This window comes from Herpailurus yagouaroundi, unplaced genomic scaffold (genome assembly GCF_014898765.1).
Source record: "Herpailurus yagouaroundi ecotype Mexico unplaced genomic scaffold, PumYag 428, whole genome shotgun sequence".
Taxonomy (NCBI): domain Eukaryota; kingdom Metazoa; phylum Chordata; class Mammalia; order Carnivora; family Felidae; genus Herpailurus; species Herpailurus yagouaroundi.
Genome location: NW_024412645.1, coordinates 5761978 through 5777084, shown reverse-complemented (window position 1 = coordinate 5777084; position 15107 = coordinate 5761978). Strand labels below are relative to the sequence as shown.

The 15107-nt window shown below is 44.0% G+C and overlaps 1 protein-coding gene across 3 annotated transcripts in view; it reads left to right on the top strand.

The window, feature by feature from the left end:
• The window catches only part of GRK3 (G protein-coupled receptor kinase 3), a 103344-nt gene that overhangs the window by 42237 nt on the left and 46000 nt on the right, over positions 1-15107 (top strand). For all 3 annotated transcript variants that reach the window (XM_040463906.1, XM_040463907.1, XM_040463908.1), the window contains 5 exons: positions 4608-4709; positions 6929-7003; positions 8355-8416; positions 12381-12432; positions 14424-14515. In XM_040463906.1, the coding sequence (XP_040319840.1) occupies positions 4608-4709; positions 6929-7003; positions 8355-8416; positions 12381-12432; positions 14424-14515 (383 nt within the window). The remainder of the gene's footprint in view (positions 1-4607; positions 4710-6928; positions 7004-8354; positions 8417-12380; positions 12433-14423; positions 14516-15107) is intronic.

The window sequence follows — 15107 nt, the reverse complement described above, 5'->3', positions numbered from 1 at the left end:
AGATGGGAGTGTTAAGTGAATATTCTCTAAATATCAATTAACATTAAGGGGGTTGATAGGACAGACCTTCTGCATCTTTACTGAGTTTTTAAATTATTTTTTTTAAAGTTTATTTATTTATTTTGAGAGGGAGAGAGAGCACGAGCAGGGGGAGAGGCAGAGAGAGAGAATCCCAAGCTATCAGCACAGAGCCAGACTCAGGGCTTGAACTCATGTACCCATGAGATCATGACCTGAGCTGAAATGGAGTCGGACACTTAACTGAGTGAGCCACCCGGTGCCCCTCTTTACTGATTTTAGATCTAGTTGTTCTATCAGTTGCTGAGAGAAGGGTGACAAAAATCTCCAACTCTGTAGAATTGTCTATTCTTTTTCTCGTCATTTTTAAAATGTATTTTGAAGCTCTGTTATTAGGTGCATATGTGTTTATGATGTTATGTGTTTTCCTATGAAATGTCCCTCCTCATTGCCAGTCATAGTCTTGGTCTTAAAGATGACTTCACTGGACATTATTATAGCCATTCAGTCTCTTAGGCTTCCTGTTTTCATGATACATCTTTCCCCTTCTACTTCTAACCAGTGTTTTTATATATTAAGTGTGTTTCATTGAGACAAATATAAAAATATCTTGCTCAGCACCCCCTCCCCCATTTCTGACAATCTGTATTTTAATGGAGTAATTTTAGATATTTTGTTTATCCTTTGTAGAGTTTGCTGACTTTCTTGAAATCTGTAAATTTATTATCTTTCATCAAATCTAGTAAAATTTGGACCATTACTCTTAAAGCATTTTTTTTTACGTAGTCTCCACGCCCAGGGCAGAGCCCAAATGGGGTTTGAACTCACAACCCTAAGATCAAGACCTGAGCTGAGCTCAAGAGCCGGATGCTTGGGGTGCTTGGGTGGCTCAACTGGTTGAGCGTCCGACTTCGGCTTAGGTCACGATCTCACAGTCTGTGAGTTCAAGCCCCGCGTCGGGCTCTGTGCTGACAGCTCGGAGCCTGGAGCCTGCTTCGGATTCTGTGTCTCCCTCTCTCTCTGCCCCTCCCCTGCTTGCACTCTGTCTCTCTGTCTCTCTCTCTCTGTCTCTCTCTCTCTGTCTCTCTCTCTCAAAAATAAACAAACATTAACAAAAGAAGTTGGATCCTTAACTGACTGTGCTACCCTGGCACCCCTTAAAGCATTTTTTCTACCTCAATCTCTCTTTCCCCTCTTTCTGAGATTCCAACTATATGTGTATTTGATTTTTGGATATTATACTGAATATCACTGCTGCCCTATTCAGTGTTTGTCCCCAAATATTTTTTCTTTCTGTGGGGGTAAATTTCTATGGATCTTTCTTCACATTCATCGACTCTTTTGGCATCTCTGTTATGTCCATCCATTGAAGGTTTTATTTCAAATGTGTTTTTTAGTCTTAAAATTGCCATTTGGTTTTTCCCATAGTTAATATGTTTCTTCTGCTATTTCCTATCTTTTTATTCATTTTATGTATATTTTCTGTTACGTCTTTGAAGTATAGTTATAAAGCTGCATCAAATCCTTGTCTGGTAATTCCAACACCAGAGTAATCTCAGAATGGTCTTCATTTATGGTCTGTTCTCTTAGAGTGTGTGGGCCACATTTTCCTGTTTCTTGGTATGTAGAATAATTTGCTTTCTTATTTTTATTTTACTTTCTTTATTTTTGAGAGAGAGAGAGAGAGAGAGAGAGAGAGCATTGAGTTGGGGAGAGGGGCAGAGGGAAAGAGAGAGAGAATCCTAAGCAGACTCCACACCCAGCGTGGAGCCCACCATGGGGCTCGATCCCCCAACCCTCGGATCATGACCTGAGCCAAAATCAATAGTCACTCAACCGACTGAGCCACCCAGGTGCCCCGATGTGTAGGATAGTTTTGGATTGTGTTTTGTACATTGGGATTAATATATTATAGATATGTACTCTAAATTCTGTATGCGTCTCGAAAGGGTAGTGATTTTTTGTTTTAGCAATTAATTTGAACTCAGTTTTCAAAAGCTCTGTCTTATGAGTAACAGCCGAATCTTGTCCAATTCTTGTAGCCTTATCTGGACTGCTTTGGATCTGCTATGCTCGCAGGTCATTATAGGGTCCAACAGAGATCTTGGCAGAGTTTTCACACACAGAATTTTGGAGCTCCCTCTCTCTTGCTGTTTATTTTCGAGAATATCCTCTCCTACTTGCCAGCTTCTGTTTGGTGCTCCTTCCCGGTTATGTTTGTACTTCTGATCCCTCACGAAGGTGAGCGTATAGTATAGTATAGAATGTATGGTTGTTGCAGAAGCCATCAGTGGCTTTACAAGGCCATCTCAACGAAATGGTAGTAAGAAAGTGGAGCTGGGGACCAGAAGTTGCATGCCCTCACGGTTCTGGTTATTGAGGCTGCGTGTTCAGCTGTGAACTTTGTAAAAACCCAGGCAGAACGGGACCACACGATCAGCGAACGTTCGTCATCGATGACCACCACGCTTCTTGCCTGCGCAAGGGGAGACTTTTCACCTTGAACTCAGGCCTCTGCTTGCTCAGGTTACCTGGTCCACCTAACTGCCCCAGTTGGAGGTGTGGCATTTTCCATGCATAGGCTACAATAAGATCATCCTGGCTACATTGACAGATAGTTGACTGCATGTTCTCTAGTTAGTGGTCCTCCTGATAATAGAAAGTGAATTTTGAATTACAGCCACAGACACTTGAGGCTCTTACTTTGCCTACTGAGAGTTACCTTTTCTGTTGTTCAGGTTGGGAGTTCATGAGCTACAAGGCTCTTAATAAAGCTAGTATTGTGGTTCAGCATATCATTTGCCCGAGAAACAAGAATGTTTCATGTGGTCGGATTGCTACAGTTCATGGAAAACTTCCCATGGCATCAGCATTTGTTTAAACAGGTGTCAACTTGCTTTTGAGGCCCCCAGGAACATAGACTTATATTTCATTACATTTGTTATCTAGGATAATAATTCCATGAAGGCTTACAATTTCTTGAGTTCATTTACTTGTTTAGGTAGAAACGTTTCCGTGAACCTCTTCTATCCCAGAATTCTGCACTGACCTACGGACCTACCTAATATTAAAACAACAAAAGTAATCAACCAAGCCAGATCCTCTGTTTGTTTTCTGACTCTACTTCGGATTTTGGTGTCTGGTTTCTGTTGCCTCACAGCTGCCATATTTGCATCCAGCATGGTATTTGAACTCCTTAGACTTGTTTTTCTGAATTGACTCACAGTCGTTAAGCCCGGATTCTTTGGCTACGCCAACATTGCTGGGTTGCTGCTTCATTCGAACAGTCTTTTCTGGTTGGGTGGGGTATATAGCCTACCCCAGTCCGCCTGCCTTCAAGGGAGACTTTATTGTCTGTTCCAACAAGACTCCATTCTAAGCCCTGGCAGTCACAGACTTGTGAATCCCAGCCACCTCGTTGTAACACTGGTGGTATTTCAGGATAATACGATGACCCCAGTCATTTCTCTGGGTGTCAACCAGCTGGCCCTCATCCGGGACCTCAGTATTTCACACACACACCCACTCCCTGTCAGCTGTGCCCCGTCTTTATCGGAAATTCTAGGATTTACTGGTTTTGATTTCAAAATGATCTAACCCAGCCTATCCTGTAAAAAGGTAACTTTCATTTCTGTTGTGTCATCCTGGAATAAAGAACTCTCAGATATTGTGAAAAGTCCATGTAAACAACTGTCTGTCTGTTGAAAACGCTTTGTTCCCAAAAGTAAGTCATACGTAGCAGTTAATGATTATATTGAAGATCTTTGCTGCAGTCCTCCTGCTAACTCCGTGTTTCATTTGTGTTCTCGTTCTCCTGTCTTTTGGATTAGAAGTATTTCTTTAAATAAATAAAAGCAACTCCTGTGATGCAGGAGCTTCTGTTATCAGATTGGAGTGATTGGGGCCATTTTCGACATAAGGCAAGTGTTTCTAAAGCATATTTTTTATTATTTGGCCTATCCTCACCATTCCGATTAGCTTCCCTGTATAGACTGTTTGAAGGTACCTGTCTGTTAACACTTTTATTGTGCGGCTGAGGCTCAAACCTGAAAAACCAATGCTTCCTTCTATGGGTCAATGCCTTTCTAAAGCATTCAATTGGTTTTTTAAAAAAAATCTCTTTGCAGGAATCGTGGCAATACATATATATATATATATTTTTTTCTTTTGTTTTGTAATGCCGTAGCTGAGTGAGAACGACCCCCGTCATAAGCCTTAGAACTGAATTACAGCCAGATTTAAATGGGTTTTGCTCTGGAAAGGAGAATTGGCAAGGATGAATGGTCCCGGGCTGGTATATTGTAAGATAATTGTAGCCATGGCAATATTTGTTTCCTGGTATTGTGCTTCTAAATTTAAGTGATGAGGTTCATCATAGGAAAAAACTCATTTGTATGTTTCAAGTTGCATTTAAATGATCCCAACTTCATTCGTCTAACGTTAGAAGTGGTTGTTTCCGGTGGAGTAGCGGGTTCAGCAATTTGCCTTAATCTCCTGTGGAAGTAGTTTTTCCCGGGCAAGTAATATCTTTTAATAAAGCGAGTTTTCTGGGAAGACGTACCTAACCATGCTAACTTTGAAAAATCTAGATAAAAGAATACGAGAAGCTTGAGAATGAAGAAGACCGCCTTTGCAGGAGCCGGCAAATTTATGACAAGTACATCATGAAGGAGCTGCTGTCTTGTTCGCATGTGAGTCTTTCTTTGTGTCCTGTTCCTCCAGGATGGGTAGGAGACAGCTTGCAGAGTTCCCAGAGAGAAACCCAAATGGGAGGAAGAAGTTTAAAAATCCAACAGGAGTCCCCGGGGACGGGACCTGTCTCTTCTCTTCTGTCATTTGTCTCCTGGTAACCCTGATACAGAGCTGTTGCTTTGTCTCCTCCGAGTGTATTTCCGAAAGCAGATCTTTCACGGCGAAGAAGAACGAGGCAAATAACATTAACAGCTCCTTCAGATAAGCAGAAGAAAGGGCTGGTCTCAGTTCTAGACTTTCTAAAGGAAATTAAGCTTTATTGTTATTGTTGTTAGTGTGGCTCTCCTTTAAATAATTAGGCTAATCAAATATTGATCAACATAAATTTTAAATGGCTTCTGTGGATTCATGAGGAAGAGCATAATTATTACATTAATTTTATTAATAGCTAAATAGACAGTGGAAATATCCCCCCCCCCCCCCGAGTGTAAATCAGATAAATAATCCATTTGGTCATTGCGATAAACTAGGTTCCTAGGAAACTATTCCACCAGGAGTGAGTGGAATAATTAGTAATAAAAATTTATCACGTGGGCCGCCTGAGTGGTTCAGTCAGTTAAGCATCTGACTTCGGCTCAGGTCACGATCCCGCTGTTGGTGAGTTCGAGCCCGGCGTCAGGCTCTGTGCTGATGGCTGGGAGCCGGGAGCCTGCTTCAGATTCTGTGTTCCCTCTCTCTCTGTCCCTCCCCCGCTCATACTGTCTCTCTGTCTCTCAAAAAATGAATAAATGTTAATTTTTTTTTTTTAACATGTAATGTCTCTGAGAGAATTTTCTAAAGGAGTGGCCCCATGGTTCTGGCCTGCTGTGTCCAGTACAGGAGCCACAGGTGGCTGTGTAAACTCCATTAAAATCCAATGGAGTTAAAAATTTAACTTCTCAGTTCCTCGCAAGCCACATTTCAAGTGCTCAATAGCCACACTGGCTGGTGGCTCCAGTATTGGACAGCACAGGTTCACACCATTGCTGCCATTGCAGAAAGTTCCAGCGGACGGCACTGGCCAGGATCATGGTTTATTTTGGTGCCTCTGTATTTATTGTGCCATTCACCGTCTTAACTGACACATGAATAACTGTGGCTAAAGGTGGCACCTCTTGTGGCATGCATTTCTTTTTGTTTTTTAATGTTTATTTATTTATTTTGAGAGAGAGAGAGAGAGAGCATGCGCAAACAGGGGAGGGGCAGAGAGAGGGAGAGAGAGAGAGAGAGAGAGAATCCCGAGCGGCCTCTGTGCTGTCAGCGCAGAGCCCGATGTGGGGCTCGAACTCACAAACCACGGCATCATGACCCGAGCCCAAATCAAGAGCCAGTGGGCTTAACCAACTGGGCCACCCAGGCGCCCCGTAGTAGACAGGAATCCTGAGCTGGAGCTAAATGGTCGATGCTCTGTGCCTTGCTACCTTGCCAAAGAATGGCTGAACCTTGGAAAATGCCCGATGTTCTGTGGGGATGCCTCGGAAATTAGTTGTCATGTAGCTCAGCAATTCAGCAGGTTTTTCGGCAGTATAAGGTGCATGTGAAGCTTTCCTTCTTAGAGCGCATTATTAAAAAAGATGTAATTGGAAGTCTGGGGGGAGAATAGAATGTATACTTCTTGTTGGTGTAGGCTTTATTCTTCCAGAGCCAGTTCCCCTCTGCCATGGTCACGGCAAGACTTCCCTTAACCTCCAGCCCTCTACCACCCTGGATTAGCTTTGTAGTCCTGACATTTAACTCTTACGTGTATTTTCATGCATTTGTTTGGTCTTATCTAGTAGAATTTGTATGTTCTCAGGACCCTCATTATTAGCTAATTAAGGGATATATGCATTTAATAAAGTGATAGTAAACTTCTTTACACTTTTTTTTTTTTTTTTTAACATCACAGTTAATCTTAAATTCTTGTGGGACTAGATATGTCGGTCAGGTGCCCCATGCTCATCATCCTTCTCGACACGGCGTCTAAGAATTCTAGAAGCTCAGAGGGACAAGCACCTGTTTGGATTGCCCATAAATATCCAACTGATTTCTAAAGAATGCACGTCAACATAACTACCATAGGTTCCTGCCTAGTAATTGTGTTAAATTATATGTTGTGGTATTGTGTAACATAGGTTTATGTTTTATATTTGTGGAAAAAAAAATAACTGTTTTCTGATTTTTTTTCTTAATAAAAAAGCCGTTCTCAAAGCAAGCTGTAGAACATGTACAAAGTCACCTATCCAAGAAACAAGTGACATCCACTCTTTTCCAGGTAAGGCAAAAGTACTTCAAAATACATACAGCTGACCCTTGAACTACATAGGGAATAGGGGCGCTGACCCCCCTGTAGTCGAAAATCCACTTATAACGTTTGATTCCCACCCCCAAACTTTACTGATGGCCTGCTATTGACCAGGAGTCTTACTGGTCACATAAAAAGTTGATTAACACCTACTTTGTATGTCATATATATTCTATTCTGTATTTTTATAATAAGCTAGAGAAAAAACATTAAGAAAAGTATAAGGAAATGCATTTACAATATTGTACTGTAAGAAATCAATCTATAAGCGGACTTATGTGGTTCAGACTCCTGTTATACAAGGGTCCCCTGCAGATTGTTCTCTGTAAAGGGACATGCACTGCACAAATGAGCCAGGAGCCCTTAATCTTGGTCTAGCCATGAATTTGCTCAGAGACCATGGGATAGCACCTGCCCGCAGTGCCCCAGCCTCCGTTATGTGCAAAATGAGGAGAGGGATTAACTCTTCCCCATGGTTGTCTTTATCCCTATGATTATGTGAGGTAGAAAGTCAATAAGTAAAATAGCTAATTACAAAAAACCCATTTACTCCATGGATCCATTAGCTTTTAGTCTTTAAAACTCAGTATCGATGCTGAGTAGCAACACTTATTAATTAACAAAATGTGCTGTGTAACTTCCAGAGACCAGCGCAGCATGAAAGACGTGGGCCCCTTGGTCAGAAATTAAGAATTTCAAGATGGCGATAGCAGGGCCCCAAACCAAGCAGTGGGCCCTTTTGGGTGCCAGCCCTATGGGGCTGCATGGGTCACACACCCGGAAAACCAACCCTGGTCACCCGGGAAGCCTCTGTGACTTTCCAGGAACCATGCCAGGCCGTAAGGATTCGGTGGCAAACAGGACAGACCTGTCCTTACCTTCCTGGAACTCGCAGTTGAATAGTGCAGATAACTGTTAAGTAAACAATCGCGGTGATGAATCTGTTATTAAAAACGGGGCAAGTTGGGGCGCCTGGGTGGCGCAGTCGGTTAAGCATCCGACTTCAGCCAGGTCACGATCTCGCGGTCCGGGGGTTCGAGCCCCGCGTCGGGCTCTGGGCTGATGGCTCGGAGCCTGGAGCCTGTTTCCGATTCTGTGTCTCCCTCTCTCTCTGCCCCTCCCCCGTTCATGCTCTGTCTCTCTCTGTCCCAAAAATAAAAAAACAAACAAACAAACAAACAAACAAAAAAAAAACAAAAAACGGGGCAAGCACCGACAAGGGCAAGTGGAAGAGTGGGAACTCCCACCAGTCCAAGTCCCATCAGTTTGTGTTATGGGTTCCTATTTACGCAGTGTGGAATTTCTTTTCCGTCCTTTCCAGCCCTACATAGAAGAAATTTGTGAAAGTCTCCGAGGCAACATTTTCCAAAAATTTATGGAAAGGTATGAAACTTCACGTATGTGCCTGACATTTCTGGGGGGGGATACTTGCTAGAATGTTATTTTAACACATTTATATATATATATAAAATCTCGTACAGGTGTATCTCCTTTTACCCAGTGAGCTCTGTCCTTATTAAAATGTGTGCTGATTTGTTCATTTGACAAGTACTTAACTGAGCACATACTATGCGCCAGGCTTAGCCTTAGACTGTTACCTCAGTAGTTTAAAGTATTATTTAGGATTCACATATCTTAATGTCTCTTCATTTTGAATCTCTTTAGCTTCAAAATGGTCTAAAGTTTAAGTAGACTATGGAACCACAACATTAAAAGTCGCTTATTGGGACACCTTTGCTAATGCAAGCCCTGTTCCGTTAACCTCATTCCTTGGTTTGCACTTTGAGATCCTGCCCCCGAAAGTGGATCAGGCCTGCACTTGATTCCTCATGTAATGGAACTGAAGGGTCCAGGCAGACGTCTGTGCTCATATACATTATTGCGATCCCTGCTAAGTACGTTCCCTTTGAGTGACTCAGACTATACATGTGTGCTTGTCCTACAAAACCCTGAACGCATTCGGTGCTGCCTGCAAAAGTGCCCTTTCAGTCACCCAGCAGTCGGGCAAACATCAGGATTTCGAGTATTCCTCTGTGAACAGGCACTGCTGGGATTGGGGCTTTTCTGAAACCGAATTTGCATTCGCACAGACCGTGCTCTTCTCCACAGACTCGGCTAATTTCTCGACAAGCGACATGATGATTGTGTCTCAGTGCTGGAGCAGCCCCGCAGCTGTTCCATAATTGCCCTTTAAAAACAAATGCTTCTTCACCGCGGTTTTTTGCTCCCCCCCTCCCCATAGTCTCTGAACTAAAGTAATTAAACAAAACAAAACAAAACAAAAAACGTGGTGGTGTGATTCCACTAGAGTTCAAGAGACAATTTTATCCTGGAGTAGAGTCAGTACTTGGGGGAAGCGAATATGCATACAAATGATTATTACACTTCTCTGAGCAGGAGCAGAGACTTTGCCAGAAAGCAGTAGTTTATTCCGAGGGGCTAGGCTGGCTGGGTTTCAGCGGGAGGCCTGCCCGCGCTGTCTCCATCTCCGTTAGTTCGAAAATCTGACCTTTCCAACTCTTGGGTCAGCTGAGAGCTTTTACGTGATCGTAAAAGCCAGGGATGGGCATAAAACTCGGAGGGGGGGCGTCCTGTAGCTCTTTGCCCTTAGGTTCTTTCATGAGCCACCAGGCCAGCCTGCCTGTCACTTTTCTCCCTGCTGGTCGAGCCTTTGGCTCTTAGTGCCACCCCCCACACCAGCTGTTTGCATTTACACACACGAGCGCACACACACACACACACACACACACACACACACACACACACACACACCAGCTGTTTGCGCTTTAGGCCAGCACGTGTACTGGATTTTCTGAAATCATCTTTTCTGAAACTATTCACCGTATCATGTAAATCCTTTTTAAAAGCGAATTTCTTCATTTTTACACCGTCCTGGGTTCTTTTTCTGCGACCACAGTCTCAAATGAGAATTTAAAAACTCCGTTGTCAGACCTAGAGTTTCGTGTTTGGGTTTTGAAAAGCGTGGGCACTCCATAAATAGAACCTTGTAGCCTTTGGCCTCGGCGGGACTGGCCACACTCCCCGAGGGTCTCACGGTGAAGGCCGTCTCTCAAGGGCCTGCACTGCAGCCTGGTAATAATGAGGAAATCTTCAGCAGTGCCTTGGCCGGTCTGTGCCTTCACTTGAAGCAGGCAGGGCCCCAGGGCTAAGTTCCAGGCGGGGCTGAATCTGGGATGTGAGCTTCCGTCAGGCAGTGAACTTCAAGTGCCCAGCAGTCTTAAGCCCGAGTCACAGATTGGGGTTAAAAATGCTTACCCTACACCCTGCCCGCACTGCACCCCGGTTGTTTTTGTATCTTTAACCTCTGCTCTTCCCTTTGGGGTGGCCATATATCATCTGCAAGGGCGCTGGCTGTCAGGAGCCCTCTGTTGCCCAGGCTCTGCTCTGTCCTCAGCCCTAGTTCCTCTTCTATCAGGAAGTGCCCAATTCCAGCTTTAGGTATTGACCAAAAATAGCACTCAGAGAACCTCCATGGACACATGACTGACCCCGGACACCCTGGGGGCTATCTGTACTTCCTAAAGAAGAGCTTGTTACAGCAAACCCATACCTCAAGGGCAAAATGGGAGTTTGAGGGTGTTCCTTTTTTTTGGGGGGGGTGTTCTTTTAGGGCAGGGTATGTGTTGGGATTTGGTTCCCTCTTCTCTTGGTCAGCAGGATGGTTCTCTCCCAGGTTGTTAATCTTCCCCAGCTAGTTTGCAAGTTTGTAAATCTTGTAAATTTTGTAAATCTCCGGATCACCAGCCCCTGTTGCCAGCTCTGAGCTCGAGAATTCATGAGGGAAGGGAGTAGGAGCTGGGCCAACACACCAAGTGAATTTCAAAGGCACGGCCATGGTGTAAGCACAGAGAGCACCCCAGTGTGTGTTTGCTTGTTGGCCTCATCATGCTTTAAAAAAAACCAAAACGTTTGAAATAACTTTCAGAAACTGTCCAAATATAATTTGACTAACCCCACAGAGATGATAGGGAGATCAGTGAAACACTCTGTAAGCTTCATTTTAGATTCATTGACAAAAGATGCCTCAGAATTGTAAAGAGTTCTTCTGCTTTTGATTTTCAACGTGATTATATTAGCCTCAGCAATATTTTTAAAAGATCCTAAGAAGGCATATTAAATGAAACCCCCAGGAAACTGGGATATTTAGATGCCTTAAGGCATTCTGTTACAGTGCTGATAATTCCTGTACCGTGCATTTCATAAGTACTCTCTCCCTCCGCCCACCTCTCCCTTTCTCTCTCTCTCTCATTCATTCATTCATTCATTCATGCATTCAAAGAACCCTGGATACTGTGCCTGTGTAAGGAATTGTGCCAGGGGCTACGTGAAATCCAGCAGTCACCAAGAATATTCTTTGCCTTTGAGGAGCTTTCAATCAAGAATGCAATTCTTTTGAAAAAATGTTTTAAAACACACCCCTTAGACGGCGTTGCTCATTAATTAATGAAAATCATGTCTGTATTAAAATAGGTGTGGGGATAGGTATTTTTCTTACTTCCTAGAAGAAAAATCTATTCATCACGCAGTTGAGTAAATTGTGGGAGCAAATCGGCTCAGTAGGACTTGGCGCATCTTGCGATTCTAGCCTCAGGGGCTTTTTCGCCTACAGCATTTGTGTCTTGGAGCAACAGTGCTGGGTCTGGGTTCAGGTCTGGCCCCACCACTCCTCTCACTTGTGTGACCTTGGCCACGCCTGGGTCTCCTCTGCTGCGGAATGGGCATCTTCATTGACCAGGGCCTTGCACATGAAAAGCCCCATGGGGTGTCTGCTGTTCTTAGAATTCTTTACGAATACTAATTTTCTTGTCGCTTTAGAGCGGCATGGTAGCCACTAGCCACGTGTGACTCCTGAGCACTTGAAATGACCGGCGTGACGAGTGTGAATGAAGACGGGCTCCAAGTGCAAAATACACACTTAAGTTTCAAAACCAAATGTAGGAACTAGGTTGTAGAATGCCTCGCTACTAATTTTATACCGATTACGTGTTGAGATGATAGTTTTTTTGCTGTACTGGGGTTCAGGAAAGTAACGGTATTCGATTAAACTACCAGCGTGGCTCACGTTAGGCCTTCTCTTGGACGGTGCCGATTCAGATAAAGACGCAGTAACCACAGTTTAAGGGGAACACGCCGTCTTTCACCTGAATCGTAAAATAAAGCCGCGAATCCTGGGGAATGCTTTGCGAAAAACATGTTGAAGAAAACATGCCTCTGGTCAAGAAGCAACACAGGTGTTCCGTCCGAGGTTGTCTGTTAACATTGCCCAGTCAACCCGACTCCTGTGACACGTGACTCTTCAGTGACCATTATTATATTCTTTTTTTAGTGACAAGTTCACCCGATTTTGCCAGTGGAAAAACGTAGAATTAAACATCCATGTGAGTATCCTCTTAATTCTCCCCCCCCCTTTTTTTTAAATAAAAACTTCCTCTGGCTTAACTTCGTGAGAAAATACTTTATCCCGGAGCACACTCCCACGGGTAATGCGCCACTAACAGATGTCTCCCTTACAGCTTTAACGTAAGAAGAATTCATCCCCCCGTACCCGGTTTCATAAACAGTTCGAGGTTTAATTCTCTTTTTTCCCATTCATATAAGGATGTGTTTATTTAGTTAAGAAAGGGTATTTTAAGCAGTGACTGACCCACAGAAATAGTAGTAAAAAATACAAGTCTCCTACAGAATGTGCTTCCCGCATGCTCTTGTCTTTCGGCATCCTGGTAAAGAGTCTCTTCTCTTTCTTATTATTAGGTCTAATCTTGTCATAAGAATGATGGCATCTCTTATTAGCCCAAGGTTTCATCTCCTTTTTTTTAAATTTATTATTATTTTTTTTATATTTTTGAGAGTGAGAAAAGCAGTCCTCAGAAACCGGCTACTTTGTAACACACATTTCCCGAAAGGCTCATCTGCTTCCAGCTTTCAACCTCAAGTTCTGGGGCATGCCCCCTGCTTCACTTTTAGAACCCTCCTTTTTTTTTTTTTAATTTTTTTTAATGTTTGTTTATTTATTTATTTATTTATTTATTTATTTATTTTGAGAAAGAGAGCGCGAGTGGGGGAGGGACAGAGAGAAAGGCAGACACAGAGCCGTCAGCACAGAGCCTGACGCGGCGCTTGAACTCACAAACCCGAAGATCGTGACCTGAGCCATAGTCAGACGCTAAATCAGCTGAGCCACCCAGGTGCCCCATACCCTTGTTTCTTGATACAGCCTCTTTTACCTTCCCCTTCATGTCCATTTGTGAGTAAGAAAAATCATCAACTGGATTTTTTTTTTTTTTTAACTTGAGGATACCATTGGGAGAAGCAGTTGTGTGTGTGTGTGGTTTTTTTTTTTTATTTTTTTTTTTTTTTTTTTTTTTTTTTTAAACTTCCCCTTTCTTTCACAGTTCCTGGCAGGATTGTAGAAACAAGAGGGAAATCACACATTTTTCAAAAATATCTTCTGTATTTGCCATAGAGCTTTCTCACGCTTCTCCTCCTTCAGCAGACCCCGGGCGCTCATGTCCTGCTGTCTGTCCCCTTGAGCATCAGATGTGAGGCCTGTGGGCCCAGTTAGCTGTGGCTGCAAACGTGTTTCAAGGGCTGTGTGGGGGGAACCCTTCAGGAACCTGACCCTTAACTTGCCAGCATGCGTAAGCTACTAAGGTGTTTGCTCTTTTCCGACTACCCCTTTAGACACCGGGCTCACTGTCTGCCTTTGTACCATCGAAGACTGTTAAAGCTACTTGGGAGGTGGGGCATTGCTGAGATCCTGACACAAGGAACGGGCTTATGAATGAAGCCTCTTTATACACTTTCCTCCTACTTCGGGTCTTGTTTCATGCTCACATGCCCAGCATGAGTCCTAGCGATTCCCTGACGTTATCGATAAAAAATTCACATGGCCGGCACCCGCCGAGTTTTCTCATCATATGGCCCGCCGTTAGGAAAACATAGATGCCCTCGATGTAGACTTACTTTTTTTTACCGTGACAGTTCCTGGAATTGCTGAGCTGTTCCCACACTTCCGGCTTCAGAGTAGCTGAGGTGGCTTTTCATTTGGACTAGAAATTTCACACTCCCCTGTGTTCGGGGCATACGGCTTACGACCTAAAACGCAGGAGAGCGGAAAAACGACCTGACTCGGCTCCCACTCTGTCCTCGTCCCACTCGCCTCCCTTTTGTGCGCTTTGAGGGTGGAGCACATGGAGGTTCTAGAAAGTCTTGCAGCCTTGCCCATCTCGTCTTGCAGCCCGGGGAATCAGTCGCAGAAAGGGCAGATCCCGCTGTCAGAATTGCTCTTTTGGTAACTGTGTGTTGCATGAAAACAACAGCATGATTTTAATGCAGTTCTGTGTTTTCGTATCGTGTTTTGAATTCACAGTTGACCATGAATGATTTCAGCGTGCATAGAATCATTGGACGAGGAGGATTTGGTGAAGTGTATGGTTGCAGGAAAGCAGACACTGGAAAAATGTAAGCTTTCTGTGGGTTCTGTGCTTGCGTCAAAAGAAAATACCTGCATAGATTTGTGGAAGCCCCCGACCTCACTCCTGAAGTAACTTAACCTCAGAAAGAAAAGGGCTGTTTTTTGTGAGGCATCGGAAATGAGAACAGTTGGCTGGAACTTCCATCACGTAGAGTGAAATGGGAAGTTAGCCAGTGACTATGTGTCATGAGCCCCTATCACTCAGGCCGTGGGTGAAGCAGTCTGGGACCTAGAAGTGACCAAGAAGGGGCGTTCTGTGCCGCCTCCCGGGCCAATCCGGTTGCAAAGAATCCTCTGCTTCGCAGAGGAGAGAACTTTTCTTCTAGACAGCGACCACCCGTGATTTAGCACATACGCTTTTCGGTGGTGTAACATCCCAGGAGATGTCGGTTCCCGTAGTTGGGTAGCTCGAGCCCTGGCGAACAGGATGCCCTCCTAGGAGGGCCATGATCATGGGTCTCCATGACTGCGTCGGCCGCTGATAGTACAGGTGGCTGATGTGAGGCAGTTAACATGCACGTGTGCCGGGTGTGAGGCTCTTCCAGAAAGTGAATGGTGGAGTTCTTAAGTGGTGCGGGT